General features: G+C 40.8%; 1 protein-coding gene across 2 annotated transcripts in view; it reads left to right on the forward strand.

Annotated features, from left to right (window-relative positions):
- LOC105918815 (neural cell adhesion molecule 2) overlaps positions 1-16,846 on the forward strand; it is a 708,733-nt gene that overhangs the window by 547,722 nt on the left and 144,165 nt on the right. For both annotated transcript variants that reach the window (XM_036128219.1, XM_036128218.1), the window contains exon 3: positions 15,292-15,498. In XM_036128219.1, coding sequence (XP_035984112.1) covers positions 15,292-15,498 — 207 coding nt within the window. The remainder of the gene's footprint in view (positions 1-15,291; positions 15,499-16,846) is intronic.

The raw sequence follows: 16,846 nt of genomic DNA on the forward strand, positions 1-16,846 counted from the left end.
TCCATCTCAAAAGACCGAACTGTGGCGTAAATACCAGCATAACTCTGCTTACTCTCCGTGATTCTATGGCAAATCAAGCTAACGGCTGCTTCCACCCATCCTGACCACAGCTCCCTCCCATTCCCGTCTATCCCCTCCCACTTTGAAGGAGTATTTCAAACTTTCCTGGGGGCGGGAATATGCTTTTACACTTTAAAGGAAGTACAAATCTGGCACAGCAGTCCGACGCTCCTTTCCTCCCCACTAAGGTCAAGAAACAGGAGCTGGGAGCTATAATTAAAACATTTCAGATGCAGCCCCTGTGTTCTCACCACTGTCTCCGCAAAATCAGTTGTTGTCCTGTTGAGAGTCTTCCACGTGAGCCACGGCTCTCTGCAGCTCCTCCAGAGTAACCATGGACCCGCTGCCTGGCCCGTCAGTGAAGGCCAGAGGTCCATAACCTTGCCAACATAAGAGCAACTTTTGGCTTTGGTCCAGCTTAACACAATCGGCTTAAAGCCACAAAAGATTCATGACCTTTCAAAACAAAATAGCTTATGTTTACAATGCCTACATTTGTTTAGATGTTTACATTTAAGGAAATCATTAAACTTGTAGATACAAAAGGTTATGAATACATTTTTTTAATGAGACGTTCAACCCTGATAGAGATGTCAGAAAAGGACTTCGGCGACTAACGGGAAAGGAAGTATAATCCAGGGATCATTCCTCACCAACGTTCTCCCCGACTGTCTGAAGTTTGCTAAATAAAACGTTTTTCTCTTTATGTTGGCCCAAGTTTTTTTTTTTTGCTTGTTACAGCGCAAAACGTGGAAACATATAAAGGCTATGAATGCTTTTTGCACGGTGCTGTGAGGATTAAGGATGTGTTTCTGTCAGAGAGTGGGTCGTGAAACACCAGCCATGAGTCCTATCCTGGATGTGCACGTCCCTGCGCTGTCACTAGTTCGTCCCTTTGTGGCTGCCATGTCTGCACAAATAAGCAGCAGCAAATAAGGTGCCACACTTTTTGGCATGCCCACCCCGCCTCCCACTGGTTGCCGTCTCTCTCCTGCCGACCCTCTCAACGGGGAGGCTAACAATCAGGAGGGTAGAAACGCTACGGGGGGTGTTAAAGTGTACGGAGAGCCAAAGAACTGGGGAGGAGGAGTAGAAATGGAGGAACTGAATTAAAACTGGGGGGGGAAAAAGGCTTTTAATGTGAAAGGCTTGCAGAGGAAAATGGAAAAAGCTTTTCAAGAAAACAAAAAAAGGAGAGGTAAGAAGTACATAGCCTCGCTCCACGATCGTAGTGTTCCTGCCTTCCTCCTCCACCCGAGGCAGTGGCACTAAGCTCCACTTTCACCGTGTTCCCAGGATGTTCTCCCATATGCAGGAAGCTAAACACGTTTTGAGGCAAAAGCTGAAGGAAACTAAATTAAACCTGCAAACAACAAAAAGTCTGAGCTGTTTTGGGTGAAATGCAGACATAGAACTTCAATCATGACGGGTCCGACATATGAAGGGGACACAAGTAACTTTTCCATTTTTTTTAATTAATAATAATCATCCAGGGACAAAAACGTAGATGTTATCTGTAATTTAACTGAACTTTTAACATAATCTAATTGGGTTCGCCAAACCTTTGATCTCATATGAATCATCTCATTAAAACAAATAATCTAATAAGAGAAAACTGGGGAATTGCTCGTGTGTGAGTAAAAGTTACGATGGTACTAAATGTGAACCTTTTAGCAAGACGTTTTCATAACCAGTGTGTAAATTGGACCCTCTGTAGAAAAAGATTAGCTTTAAAGTGGGAATATAGTGGAAATGGTGAGTTAAACAATAGAAAAATATCACCATACTTATCTATGAAAAATTTGTTCAAAAGGAGGAATTAATTTCTCCACATTGGGTTAGAATGGTCCATGATAATATGAAGGAAGTAAAAACTTGATGTCTTCTCAAAATTTAGATTTAGATACTATCCGTCAAATATTATTTATAAACTAAGGTCTATTTCCTGTATATCAATTAACTATAATCATAAAAAGCATAAACAGCAATTCTACAATCTACTAATAATATCCAAGATTATGTAAGATTTAACTTGTCATCTCACTGGAGTTTAAATCAAGATTTTCACCGCTTTGTTTTTTGGTTATGACGTCTAATCTTAATTTTGTAGGGAAAACAAAAACAAGGAGGGATTCAAATTTGTTTGTTTTCCCAAGACTACCTGGATATATCTGGTTTTCCAGCACCAGAAAACCACCTCCTGACTGCATAGACCTACCGATCTGCAGCAGAAACACACGCTGGTGTCACGCAGTCCGTTCACAGAAGCTTTATCCACGTCGCTAACTTTAGAAGTAAAACTAAAATCTTTAAATATGCTTTTTACGTTAGCTTACACCCAAGACGGCTAGATCTGGTAACAAAAACGTAGTCGAAATATTGGTTCCCTCACATGGTCAACCAATCACACCATAGTAGTTGTACAGCACACAGGAAACACATTTTTGCCCAAATTATGTGTCGAGAACAAGCGGCGAGAAGTTTATTGGTGCTGGCCAGTGATGCTCGGGTGAGCAAGCACAGACTAATCCTCCAGTCCTTTAAATTGTTTATCTGGCAGCATTTTAGCTACCTTGTAAAGAAAGAAATGGTGACGAAGTGACGTACCGAATGCCAGTGCCTTGTTAAAATAGTAACAACCTGATTGGCTAAACGTTAGCTGCTAACGAGGCTGAAGCTGGTTCTGCTTTGTAGCCTCTGATTGTCACTGAGCTGGAGGACTTGATCAAATCTACACCAGGACAGATCAACCATACATCCATCATCTGTCCATCTATTAACCATCCATCCATCATCTGTCCATCCATTATCCATCCATTAACCGTCCATTCATCATCTGTCCATCCATTAACCATCCATCCATTAACTGTCCATCCATCCATTAACCATCCATCCATCCATCCATCCATCCATCCATCCATTAACCATCCATTCATCATCTGTCCATCCATTAACCATCCATCCATCATCCATTCATCATATGTCCATCCATTAACCATCCATCTATTGACTGTCCATCAATTAACCATCCATCCATCCATTAACTGTCCATCCATCCATTAACCATCCATCCATCCATCCATCCATCCATTAACCATCCATTCATCATCTGTCCATCCATTAACCATCCATCCATCATCCATCCATCCATTAACCATCCATTCATCATCTGTCCATCCATTAACCATCCATCCATCATCCATTCATCATATGTCCATCCATTAACCATCCATCTATTGACTGTCCATCAATTAACCATCCATCCATCCATTAACTGTCCATCCATCCATTAACCATCCATCCATCCATCCATCCATCCATTAACCATCCATTCATCATCTGTCCATCCATTAACCATCCATCCATCATCCATTCATCATATGTCCATCCATTAACCATCCATCCATCCATTAACTGTCCATCCATTAACCATACATCCATCCATTAACTGTCCATCCATCCATTAACCATCCATCCATCCATTAACTGTCCATCCATCCATTAACCATCCATCCATCCATCCATCCATCCATTAACCATCCATTCATCATCTGTCCATCCATTAACCATCCATCCATCATCCATTCATCATATGTCCATCCATTAACCATCCATCCATCCATTAACTGTCCATCCATTAACCATACATCCATCCATTAACTGTCCATCCATCCATTAACCATCCATCCATCCATTAACTGCCCATCCATCCATCCATCCATTAACTTTCCATCCATCCATTAACCATCCATCCATCCATTAACCATCCATCCATCCATTAACTGTCCATCCATTAACCGTCCATCCATCCATTAACTGTCCGTCCATCCATTAACCATCCATCCATCCATTAACTGTCCATCCATTAACCGTCCATCCATCCATTAACCATCCATCCATCCATTAACCATCCATCCATCCATTAACTGTCCATCCATCCATTAACTGTCCATCCATCCATTAACCGTCCATCCATCCATTAACCATCCATCCATTAACCATCCATCCATCCATTAAACGTCCATCCATTAACTGTCCGTCCATCCATTAACCATCCATCCATCCATTAACTGTCCATCCATTAAACGTCCATCCATCCATTAACTGTCCGTCCATCCATTAACCATCCATCCATCCATTAACTGTCCATCCATTAACCATCCATCCATCCATTAAACGTCCATCCATCCATTAACTGTCCGTCCATCCATTAACCATCCATCCATCCATTAACTGTCCATCCATTAAACGTCCATCCATCCATTAACTGTCCGTCCATCCATTAACCATCCATCCATCCATTAACTGTCCATCCATCCATTAACTGTCCATCCATTAACCGTGCATCCATCCATTAACTGTCCATCCATCCATTAACCACTCATCCATCCGTCCATCATCCATACAACCATCTGTCCATCCATCCGTCCATCCATTCATCCATCCATCCATTAACCATCCATCCATCCATTAACCATCTATCCATCCATTAACCATCCATCCATCCATTCATTCATCAGCCATCCATCCATTCATCCATCCATTAACCATCCATCCATTCATCCATCCATTAACCATCCATCCATCCATCCAGACATCCAGAAACCCAGACATCCCTCCCCTAGCAAACAATTAAATGGTGAAAACAATAGATAAGAGATTTTAGTTTCTCAAGAATATAGCTCAGTATATTACAACCTTTCACGTTCTGTGTCGTTGCACCCCTACTCTTAGAGCATGTATGCAGACCAATCAGTTTAACCTCTTGGTAAATTTAGCAGCTTATCTATGAGGGTTGCAGCTATCTTCCTCAGTGCCAGGCTGCTTTTAAAGCTAGTAATGAATTTAGCTTTTTATGATATCTAACAGTTAAACAGTCTATAGAGATACTTGAGCTGCTATATTTTCACCTGCTAATAAATGCTGATGTTTGAAAGCTTTAGCTGTTCTGTCCAAATCTGGGAGCCACTTTTTATTCTGTGTCCCAGTGCGGGAGTTTTGACACCTGGCGACTTATTCTTGCTTTTAGGAGAAAGTCTAAGAGGCTTCCCATCAGCAGGATCTGCCTTTTTTTCCCCTTCACCTCTCGGCACAGAATGGCTTTATTTTCTGTGTCACATAGCAGGGCTCAGAAACGTCAAGTTAAATTGAGGCCCTCGCAGGAGAAAGAGCCCAAAGTGCAGAAGGCCATGAGTGGAGGAGACGCAGATCCCACTGAGAGGCTGAAAGAAATCCAGAAGGCTGCAGAACAATAAGGAAGGTGTTTAGATTGACCTTAGACAGTAGCTGACTCTAAGTAGTCCACATGGGAGGTCCATTTGTTCTTGTGTCAGCCTGTACCTAAAGAGATTTTTTTTATTTTTTTTTATTCGAATGTTTCTCTAATTGCAAGAAAAGCGCTCAAGAGATCTACTACTGAGTCAGAGCGGTTCTGAACGCTAAATATACATCTGCTCACAATCAGGCACAGTGCTGAGGATAAAACCTGTAAGGTCTGTCTTTAAGGTATGCCTTTGTTTAATCAGTAGTAGTAGTAGTATGTTTACATGCACAAAATTTCATGACCAGATGGAAATGTGTTTTGGATTAAAAAACAAAAAAAAAATTAAATTGTACCGTTTATATGGGCAGCCAATCAATTAGGCCAATTGTAATGTGCATTTATGCACCTGGCTTTATTCATTATTAATCAAATTCCTCTAAGAAAACACAGAAGAAGATTAATGTCCGTCTTATTATATGAGTTTGTTTGTCTTTTGAGCACCTACGCTGTTGCACGAGGTTCTAATTACGGTTGCAACGTTACTGAATAAATCACAATTTTGAGCCCCTTTAACCTTATTCAAACAGAAAGGTCGTATCGGGTGCCGCGACTGTTTTGATCCCGACATATTTCCGCCGCTCACCGACACTGAAATAGGTCAAATTTACGTCACTCTGATCAGTTTACCTCATTCTGAAAATCTCGATCCTGACAAGAGTTTATACGCATGTTGATCAGATTATCAGCCGACAGACACCACCTCTCTCATTCAGATTACGATGTCATTCAGATTGATTTTAATCCGATCATAATATTCCAGATGGCTTGTTCACATAACGCATTTTTATTCCGATCAAGCCTTTATTCCGATTGCTTTTGTCCACGTAAACGTAGGTAATGATATTTAGGTGTAGTAGTGATAAAACAGGCACTGTGTATTTTTACTGCATTCTGAAACAAACCTTTCATGCTTTAAATTGCCTTTTGTCAACACTAAAGTGGTTTTCTCTAAACATTTTAGGATCCTGTGTTTCTAGGTCTCAATTTAACCCTTTAAGTACCAGGTCTTTGATAAAGGAGCATGCCGCCCACCATGTTAGCTGTGGTAATTGCTGCCTGCTAACACGTAATCACCTGGTTACCAGCAGCTGCCCTTTGTAGGTATTAATCATTTTAATCTTGCTCCTCAGCAGAACCAGCAGCTGATGATTGTTGGAGCGGGCCTGTCTAAAGGGTGTGAGCAACGTCTGAGTGTTTTATCACACTGGCCTCCACTCTTATAAGCACTTCTGGTAGAGAGTTGTAAAAAGCACTAAAATTCATTTATCTCGCGTATGAAGCAGAGTCGTTCAGTAAAGATGACAATTAATGCTACAATTATTAGTAGTTTCCTTTGCAGAGTCTGAGATCATCCAGAGGACCTGGATCTTCTATGATGCTCTCAGCAGGTTTTCTAGAAGATTTAGGTCTGAGGACTGAGATGGACATGAAAAAAGGCTAAATTTGTGTTGGGTGGACCATTTTCTTCTTACTTTGCTCCTGCTAGATGAACCTATGTAAGTTTTCTGACAAGGGTTGCTAGATTTTTCTTTAAAACGTCCTGGTAAGAAGGCCCACAGCATCACAGATCCTCATCCATACTTGACAGTGGGCATGATGTGTAGCCCAAGCAGGCGGGTTTAATTTACAATTAAAAATAGGGGTGGCTGCTTTAAATTTAGATTCTTCATGCACAAATAAACTCCTTATCGCATGAATACGACATCTTTGACTCCCACCAAATGAAGCCACAGGTTAAGCTTCACCCGATAGAAGGTGCAGCAGCGTACAGGGCAGCAGGTAAGCGAACGTGCCTGAGCTTCTACAGCACATGTCGGTAGGTGTGTGGTTATCATAGCTAACAAAAAGCAGGAAATCCTGCTAAACTTCTAGCCAGTTACTTCAAAAATGCAGCGCACTCTGTACCAAAAAAAAACGCCTTTCTTCTGCTGCACGTGTCAAACTTCAATTCAGTTTCATTTATATAGCACCAATTCATGAAACATTTAATCTCAAGGCACTTTCCAAAGTCAAATTCAATCAGATTATACAGATGGGTCAAAAAAAAAAATCTCCTCCTGAAAGAACGTAGAGCCACAGGGACAGTCGTCTGCATTGTTGATGGCTTTGTAGCAATCCCTCATACTGAGCAAGCATGAAGCGACAGTGGAGAGGAAAATTCCCCTTTAACAGGGAAGAAAACCTCCCGCAGAACCAGAACCAGGCTCAGTGTCAACGGTCATCTGCCTCGACCCACTGGGGGTTAGAGAGACAGAGCAGAGACACAGAAAGCACAGAAGCTCACATTGAGCCTAGGAGTACCTTCTATGTTATATGATAATAGTGGATGATCTGTCTTCCCTGGACGGTGTCACAACAAATAGAACGCCAGACCAGGTGTACCTTCTATGAAGAGAATAAATGACAAAACAAACAGTTAAAAGCTGAAATGATAACAAGCAGTTCAAATTGGAGAACTGTAGAAGAACTCAGTAGAGTGAGATAAATAGACCCTGATGTCCTCCAGTAGCCTAAGCCTATAGCAGCATAACTATAGAGATAGCTCAGGGTAACATAAGCCACTCTAACTGTAAGCTTTGTCAAAAAGGAAAGTTTTAAGATTAGTCTTAAAAGTAGACGGGGTGTCTGCCTCACGGACCAAAACTGGGAGTTGGTTCCACGGGAGAGGAGCCTGATAGCTAAAGGATCTGCCTCCCATTCTACTTTTAGAGACTCTACATCAGCAATCCTTCAGCAGCATCACTAGTAAAAAGGTAGATAGGCTAAGCAAAAAGATCCGGTTGGACCACTTTGCATCTGCTCTCAACAGAGAAAGTGATCGTCTGATTCAGGTGGACATGATCAGAAAAATTAATTTCCATTTGGCTGCAATAGTCCTGCATGGCTCGGTCATTTGCATTAAAGTCATGCCTTTATGTCAGGGATTGCATTATTTTTTCTTTACACCATTTCCACACATTGTCGATGTTTCTCCTCAACTCATCAAGAATAAAATGCACATTTTATATTCCTACTCTCGCTGCCGCTTTATTACCTTTTCCTCCTGGTAATGTTCAGTGCACAACTCCCTCGCTTGCTTCAGCGAGGAAGCGACCGAGACCCAGAGGGCCCAACAGAAACCCACATCGACACACAACATCTAAGTTCTTCTGGCTTCACTTAGCAGCAGCCGTGACTGAGGGAGAGAAAATGAGAACTTCCCACACAGGAACTCCGCTTTTGAGCTGCTCATAAGATCTGCTATGCAAACTCAGCCCCCCTGGATGCTATTTCATCACCTTACTGGTACCTGAAATAAAAACTCAGCCTCACCAGCGCAGCTCCATTCATTTTGTTCTGGTACGTCAATCAAAAAAATGTGTTCAATAAAAAATAGAAGCATTTTAACATTTCTGAGCAGCTCAGGCTGACTTGATGCAGATAGATAATCTGTGAAGATTAGGGTGATGGTAAGGAGGGTCTCCATCCTCAATGTCTTGGAGCTCATTTCCAGAGGAAACATATGCAGGTCAGCAGTTAGAAGGTTTTTATTGCTATAATGAAAAAGTTTTACCTTTCACATTTAAATGAGAAGTGAGCATCTAATATTTTAAAGATATCTACTCCTTTTAACTTAATTTAACTGTGTTCCAAGACACCGGTCTCATTTCCCATCAGAAATAAGTTTAATGGTTGAATACAAATAATTTTAAATCTAAATTTTGCTGGAAGTGTGACTAATTTTGGACTTTATAATTTTACCAAATATAAGTCCAACTCATATGTGAGCAAATGCTAATTTGGCCTTGGTGAGGCTGGTTAGAAGTAGTTTTGATCTAATTTTTATCATTTAACTAAGTTTGCTTTGAAACCTAATGTAAGCAGGATGACTTTTATATTGTTTGTCGCTGTTTTTAGTGGTAAAAAATGAATAAAATAATCTAAAACGTAATATACAGCGGTGAACATGATATTTTGGCTGAATAAGCATTTATTACGTAAACTATGTAAAGAAAGAACAAATATCAAGCATTTTTTGTGATTTTTGAGGAGCCTAAGTTACCTGAAAAGTTCTGAGTTAAAAAACACTTAAATCTTTTCTTAGAATGGAAACCGATAGGTTCAACACAACCATTTATCTTTTATTTTAACAACCTTCTGTTACTTTCTTGTTAACTTCTCGGTAAATAGGACCACAAAGTGACTTAAGCACACTTGGCTGCATCCATTTATTAAACTCTGCTAAATAACGCAACCACTTTAGAAGAAAACAGCCTATAATCCTTTTATAGCATTTCTTTCTTTCTAGGCCAAAATAGAACCCAAAAAACTTGGAAACTGTGCCTTTCTTTTAATAACGACAACCCTTTATAACCAGTCGTCTATCTCAGCTGGATTTCCAGACTTTGGTTAGGCCACTCCTTCATAAGTGGCCTTGCTGCTGCACTGAGTCCTGAATAAATGGGCCTTGAAACACTTTCCAGACTCATATAGGTCAGTGACTTTGTTTTCTACCTGTTTGTGGGTTTTGTTTTTAGAGGTTTTGCTTTTGAGGTGTTTCAGCCATCATAGAGGTTCTCTCTAAGTTATTCACTACATCTGGAGGTCCAGTGATTGTCAGTTCAGGGTATGGCTTGTTGAAATCGAGCTCAGCTGTGTCAGAAAATGTCATTTATGACCAGGTAATTTCATAATTACAAACTTTTTTCTTTTTGTATTTACTCAAATTGCCTTTATCCGACATTAACATATGTTCGATGATCTGAAACTTTTATTGAGACAAAGGAAAAAGAAGGTCTAAGCGTCGTGGTGGTGCTGAGGTTAGAGCACACGCACAACCAATGTCCCATACAGCCTACTGTCAAATAAAGTCCACTAGTGCCACAACAAATAAAAAACTGAAAACAGATGTAATCATTTTTCACACTACCATCATTTTATCAGTGTCTGCATGTGAAACCGATGTCAAATTCCTTGTTTTTTTCACACAACGTGGGCCAATAAAGCTGATTTTAATTCTGAGCATGCAAGACCTTTTTCATTTACGCTTTTTTCATAGTTATAACATTTCCTGTAAAAAATAAAAATCAAATTTGGCAATTTTCTGTGCAACAATTTCCTTCATGCAAATGTTGCCTGAGATGAAAAAGAGGAAAACTGTCACTATCGAACCAATGATTCTGGCCTTTGTGGCCAAAAATCTGGACACCGCTAATGTAAGGCATCAAGTTAATGGGATTTAGGTAATGTGAGAAAGTTAATGTCTGTCTTAAAAAAACTTTAGACTTGACTAGAGTTCATTTTGTTTAGATATTCAAAGCGAGGAATATAATATATATTGTTCTAGCCTCTTCCTTGCTTCCTTTTTTCCCCCTTGAAACCTAAATGAATCCTTTCCAGGACACCTGTAGGAGTTTTGAAGGCATGTTGGCTCCGTTTACAGAAGCTAATCATCCGTTTTCAACATGAGAGGAAATCCTCTCAGCTCTTCAGTTAAATATCGCTTTATATATCATGTTTTTTTTATTTTGGGAGGATGTCCAAGTACATTCTTATCTCAAAAAGAGGTTTTTTTTTTTCTACGATAAAGCCGAATACCTCCATGTCGGCATTTTGCTAGCCTCATCATTGTCTCGCCGTTGTCGTACCTCTCAGTCAACGGGTTACTTTCTCCTGCCAAGATCTTGTCGCCGCGCCAGAGCTTATGCAGATTTTAAGATGCGCCATTCACGGCGACGCTAAGACCCGCAGAGCAGGCCGGCACGCTGCACACTCCTGTCCTCTCCGATCATCTCCGATTCAAACGGCGCTGTCACCGTGCCGCCTGCATCGGGCTCAAACTCATAACCGCGCGCGCTGTCAGAGGGCTGTATAATGCGGGGAGGCGATAACATTGTGGCGCTAGCAGGTGGGGGAGAAAAAAAAAGGCAGCTGCGGCGATGCCGGGTACTTATCTGTTCCTTTCAAGTGTCCACATGAAGCAATAGGATGTGGAGGGATGGTGCACGGCGGAGCGTGCTTTGAAGCTAAGAAAGTGGCAGTGAGGCATGGGAAGAATGTGATGGTGGTGATGAGAGTTAGCATGTGTGACTAGGAATGCTGAAGGTTTTCTTAAAGCTAATTTATTCTCTAGTCCTCTCTCCAGCTTTCCTCCACCTATAAGGGTGCACCCCCAGGCTGTAATCACCATCGTAGTCCATGTAACTCACGTCTCGCTTTTTCCCAAGGGCATCTTCTCTTTAATTTGCAAGCCTCTTTTACTGCTAGGAAATAGTATTTTCCTAGTTTTTTGCAGGAATCTGCCAACTTTTTTGTTCCCGTTTCTCCCATTTCCTCCTTTTCTCCTCGGCCGATTGATAAGCCAGATAACAGGCCCCCTCTTTTATCAACAGACCTTCCAGATGAGGGGCACCTGCTGCTTGCAGATGGCTCCGCCGTGTCCTTAAGTAGCTACACCAGTTCCTGCTTCACAGGGCATGCGAGGACGCCAGGGTGCGAGTTGGCTTTTGATCTGAGCAGACGTACGCCGGGACTCAACAGAAAGCACTCCCATCTTTCAGTTTAATGGTTTGATGCATCAAGAAGCTGTCACTGTCAAACTAAATCCTTTGCTGCTTCCATATTTAAAAAGGGAGCGGAGCAGGCAGGTCAAGCCAACCGAATGCACTTAAATAACTCATCAGCATCGACGTGATCGCCTCTGTAAAAGCAGAAGTTTGCGCAGTTTGCTGCTTGTGAAAGCACACGAATCTGACAAAAACCAGGAAAAAATATATATATTTATTTAAACTTTTTATATTGTTGGAGATGAAAATTCTCTACATTCATTGTATACAATAAAAACACAGAAATTACAGAAAAAGGGAAAAGAAACACAGTTCATATAGCTGTACAGCTTTTAAAGAAACAAAAAATTGTCTTAATAAACAGTTTTCTGACACCGCTTTATCAAATTGTTAAATATATTTCAATATTACACCACCTTTGCTGAAAGAGCTCAGGATTTTTCCATTATATACACATGATTCATTCTGTTTCCCTTCTATTATTATTGGGGCTTTCAAATCTTTCCAATTCGCTGTAATTAGTTTCTCTTTTCTTCTTTTTTTTTGCAACTAGTAATGAAATATGTATAATATATCTTTGATTTGCATTAAAATCCTGCTTTGACATAACCCCCAATAACTAAAACAGAGACTTTAATGGAACCTCGATCCCCCCAATTTTCTCAAACTCCATCTTGAAATCTCTCCAATCCCAGAATATGTGTGTAAAGTCTCCCATTTGCTCACATTTTCTCCAACAACATGCAAAACTAGAAAGATGAGCGATGTAAAAATACCTAACTTTTAATTTCCAATCAAAGTCTTTCAATAACTGACTATTAATCACTCTATGGGAATCTTTCCACACGTTATCTGGATTTATAACTCCAGTTCCCACTTCTCTTTTATATGCCAGGCATTCTGGGTAATATCAGGTGACAGCCTCTTATACAAACTGAAAACATGTGTTTTAGTTGGTGTATTTCTTTTCTATAATAGAAATAAAACATTTCTATTCATTCTAAAAACCAGGAACAATTTTAAAGGGATTTTAAAAGCAAAGTTTACCTTTTTAAAACATTCGACACAGTCATTCACAGCTCTGAGGGGTTTCTTCATAACAGCGATTAGCATATTTTGCGATAAAGCGAAAATCACTGTTTTCTCAGAAACTGAAGGTCTCTCACTCGTCTCTGTTTGTGCTCTGCTGACTTGTTCCTGCTTCACAAATGTGTGTTAGCACAATCCCAAGGCAGCAAGACGTCAGCAATGACCTTGAAGAAGCAATCATTGCTTCAGATTAATGGAAAGGCTTTAAGGAAATTTTCAAATAATCTGGGCGTAGCAAGTTCCACTGAAGGACAGTGAAGCATTTTGGAAGGAAACTGAAACAAATCAGTCTGTACAGAGCATAGCGTGTTAGATGTAGAGTTCTTGTCAATACAAGAGGACGCCTGAGCAAACATTTGGAAGGTTTGACAACAAAAATTTCCCATCCACTGCCTCTGTATTTGGGCTCAGCAGGAGGGATTGCTGCAAAGTCCATGATACATTGCCAGCGACAGTCCTGCAAGTCTGCGACCGGATGCAATCTGCCGGTTTTCCCTAGATGGAAAACTTTTTTTTTTTAAACATATTTTTATTGTTGTTAAAACAGATGTACAATGCCATTCAGATTGTAGTGTTAAGCAGTGGTTACAATTCCTTTGACCGTGTACAATATAACAAGAACCACACAGCAATTCAACATTTTTATATTTTTATAAACCTCATTCAACCCCAACTGTCCCTGTGCCGGCAAAGAAAAGAAAAAATTCAAATTGGGAGGATTAATAAAAGGGGGGGGGGGGTTACTATCCCAAAACGGAAACACTCTACATTGGGACTTGTTTACTAGTGAGAAGGGAGAGTTACAAGTTTATCAAAATAACCCAATAAAGGGCCCCATACTTTATAAAAAATTTTGGTCGATCCTTTCAGAAAGTATTTCACTTTTTCAATTTTTAGCAACATCATCATATCGGAAAGCCACATTGATGCCTTAGGTGGAAATTGGGATTTCCATTCTAAAAGTATTATCCTTCGAGCGATCAGAGTTCCAAAAGCAATAACATTTGCCTTGCTAGAAATCCCTGCATCAACCCCAAAAATAGCCATTAAAGAACTAGGTTTTAGATGTAGGCCAAACGCAACGTTCAAAATCCTAAATATTGATTTCCAAAACTCTTCCAGCTTAGAGTACGACCAGAAAATATGAGCTAAGTCTGGATAAGGATATATTTTAGCAAGTCTGACTTTACTATAGTGAGTACGGTGGAGAATTTCAAACTGAATCAGGTTGAGACGTACACAAGAAGTAGTCCCATTCACAAGGTTAAGAGCTCTAACCCACATCTCTTCTGAAATGACTGTCCCCAATTCTTCTTCCCATTTTGTCTTGGTGTTGCCTGTTGATAAGCTACTAAATGACATAATTGAGTTATATAAATTCGAGATTTGGCCCTTTAAAGTTATGGGGGTCTTTAGTTTAACATCCACTTTTCAATCCTCAGGTAATTGAGGAAATGATGGGTTATACCACAGGTGTCAAACTCAAGGCCCGCGGGCCAAATCCGGCCCGTCAAGGTAGATTATCCGGCCCTCAAGAGCCAAAAAAAAGGCATATCATGTCATAAAGTAGAGGCATATATCCTTTTAAAGTGAATAAAGTGGCTAAAATGGTGCCTCCTGTAAGTGTAACTCACCCCAATATCAACTTTTTTTTGCAGATAAACTGTATAAACTGGGCCTAAGGTTGCTACTTTCATGGTACTGTGCATGTTTTATACTTCTATGTGAACTGGAATGAAATTATGAAATGAAAAGTATCGTCTATACACGTGCAACCGGCCCTTTTTATGACTTCATGACGCCAAAGTGGCCCCACATAGAAATGAGTTTTACACCCCTGGGTTATACATTTTAATGAAGTGGCGGATCTGAAGATATCGGGGAAAAAAATGGATTTAGGAATAGAGTGTTTGTCGGCCAGATCTGTGAAAGTAGGAAAAGTGTTATCTTAATGTTGAACGCACTACCGGACTTGAGGAAAACCGTGATGGGAGTTTTGTTGTTAACAGTGCAGGAAGTGTTGACAGATTACAGAGCTTTGCCTCTTCACTGCACCAACCCGTGTCTGGAGCCTGAAACCAGTAAATAATTTTTTTGCAGATTCGCTAGATGGAAAACTTTTTGACCAGCTTGACTGTTTGATGACTAGGATCAATTGGAGTGCATGAAATGTGTGGACTAAAAAGAGAGCAAGTAACCTAGTGGGTTATGTACTCAGCAGTTTTTACGTGTTGATAATCATCTTTCTCTGTCTGTCTTTCTCGCTGCCTGCAGCTATCGGTGAGCCCGTGAGGCTGGAGTGGTTTAGCCCCCTGGGCGAGCGCATCACAGGCTCCAAACGGATGATGATCCAGACAGAGGGGTCCCGCTCCCGACTCATCATCTACAACGCCATCATCGAGGACGCGGGGATCTACCGCTGCCAGGCCACCGACGCCAGCGGTCACACAGAGGAGGCGTCGGTGGTGCTGGAGATCTACCGTAAGTTTTTTGCCTGTTACCATGCAACCTCGCTTCGCAAGTAACCTGCAGATGCTCCGCGTTGGCCTCCTGGGGAGAGTCAGACATGAGGAGAATAAAGCTTCAGAATTAGGCTTTGATCACAGGGAGCTGATTCATATTCCCATCTGCATCTACCGCATGCTCCTGCGCTCGAGGTCCACGTGTACTTTAAGCTGGTGTGAATCTCTGTTCGTGGTTAAAGTGTGATAGCAGCTAGAAATGCCTCTGGGAGCCGGATCCTGCCAGGCTTAATGGGAAACCCGCCACTTTGTCTAACCTGCCTCTGTGACCCATTAACGTTGTGAGGCTGGATCGCTACACACTGTCCCGTCACTGACTCTGTCCTACCGTCAACTGGGAAATTACCTGCCCTTTGCTCCTTTTTTATGTGTCCTTGAACACATAATGAGGCTAAACCACTTCCTGCCTGGTTTTGCTCTTAAGCAAGGCGCAGATATGCAAAACTTGTGTAACACAGACAAGGAGGTACGCTTTATACAGTAAAATCCAGCTGTTTGTACCTCAGGTATTTTAACTTCATGCCTAAAACTGCACGAGAGGCAGAAAAAGTATGGAGGGCAAAGAATGCCACAATTTAGTATAAACCTGAACCAATAGATGGTTACTCTAGTGCAGGGGTCACCAACCTTTTTGAAACTGAGAGCTACTTCATCGGTACTGTCATACGAAGGGCTACCTGTACTGACGTTTGAACTACAAGAGTCCACGTTCACATTAACTTTACATAATATAATTTTTTTTTCAATGCTTTTGCCTTTTTTAATTGTAGTTCAATAGAAGTATGATTAAAAAGAAGAGCAACTAAATCAAACAGCATTTTAAATGCAGCTCACTGGAGGGTTGTGCTATTTTTTTTAACAGGCTTGAGGGCACCACAAATGTTCCTTGGGGTCTACCTGGTGCCTGCTGGCACCATGTTGGTGACCCCTGCTCTAGTGTTTTTCATTTGTCAAAATTGAAAAATCAAAACAGAAATGACTACAGTGTGTGTGTATATATAGATATATGACAGACAGGTAGGTTCTATTACCATTTTTAAAGTTAAAGACCCACTTGTTTATGCTAACCTGCTCAATGTACCTCATTTTACCTTCTGTTGTTTTATCTGTTTTATCAGTACTGTTTCAATTAGTCTTTTGTCTCGTTGTAGCTCTCCAGTGCTTTGTATGAAAGCACTGAAGAGCAATCTCTCTCTCTCTCTCTCTCTCTCTCTCTCTCTCTCTCTCTCTCTCTCTCTCTCTCTCTATATATATATATATATATATATATATATATATATATATAATGTGTGTGTAAAATAATTTTA

The sequence above is a fragment of the Fundulus heteroclitus genome, chromosome 24, assembly GCF_011125445.2.
Source record: "Fundulus heteroclitus isolate FHET01 chromosome 24, MU-UCD_Fhet_4.1, whole genome shotgun sequence".
NCBI classification, from domain to species: Eukaryota; Metazoa; Chordata; class Actinopteri; order Cyprinodontiformes; family Fundulidae; genus Fundulus; species Fundulus heteroclitus.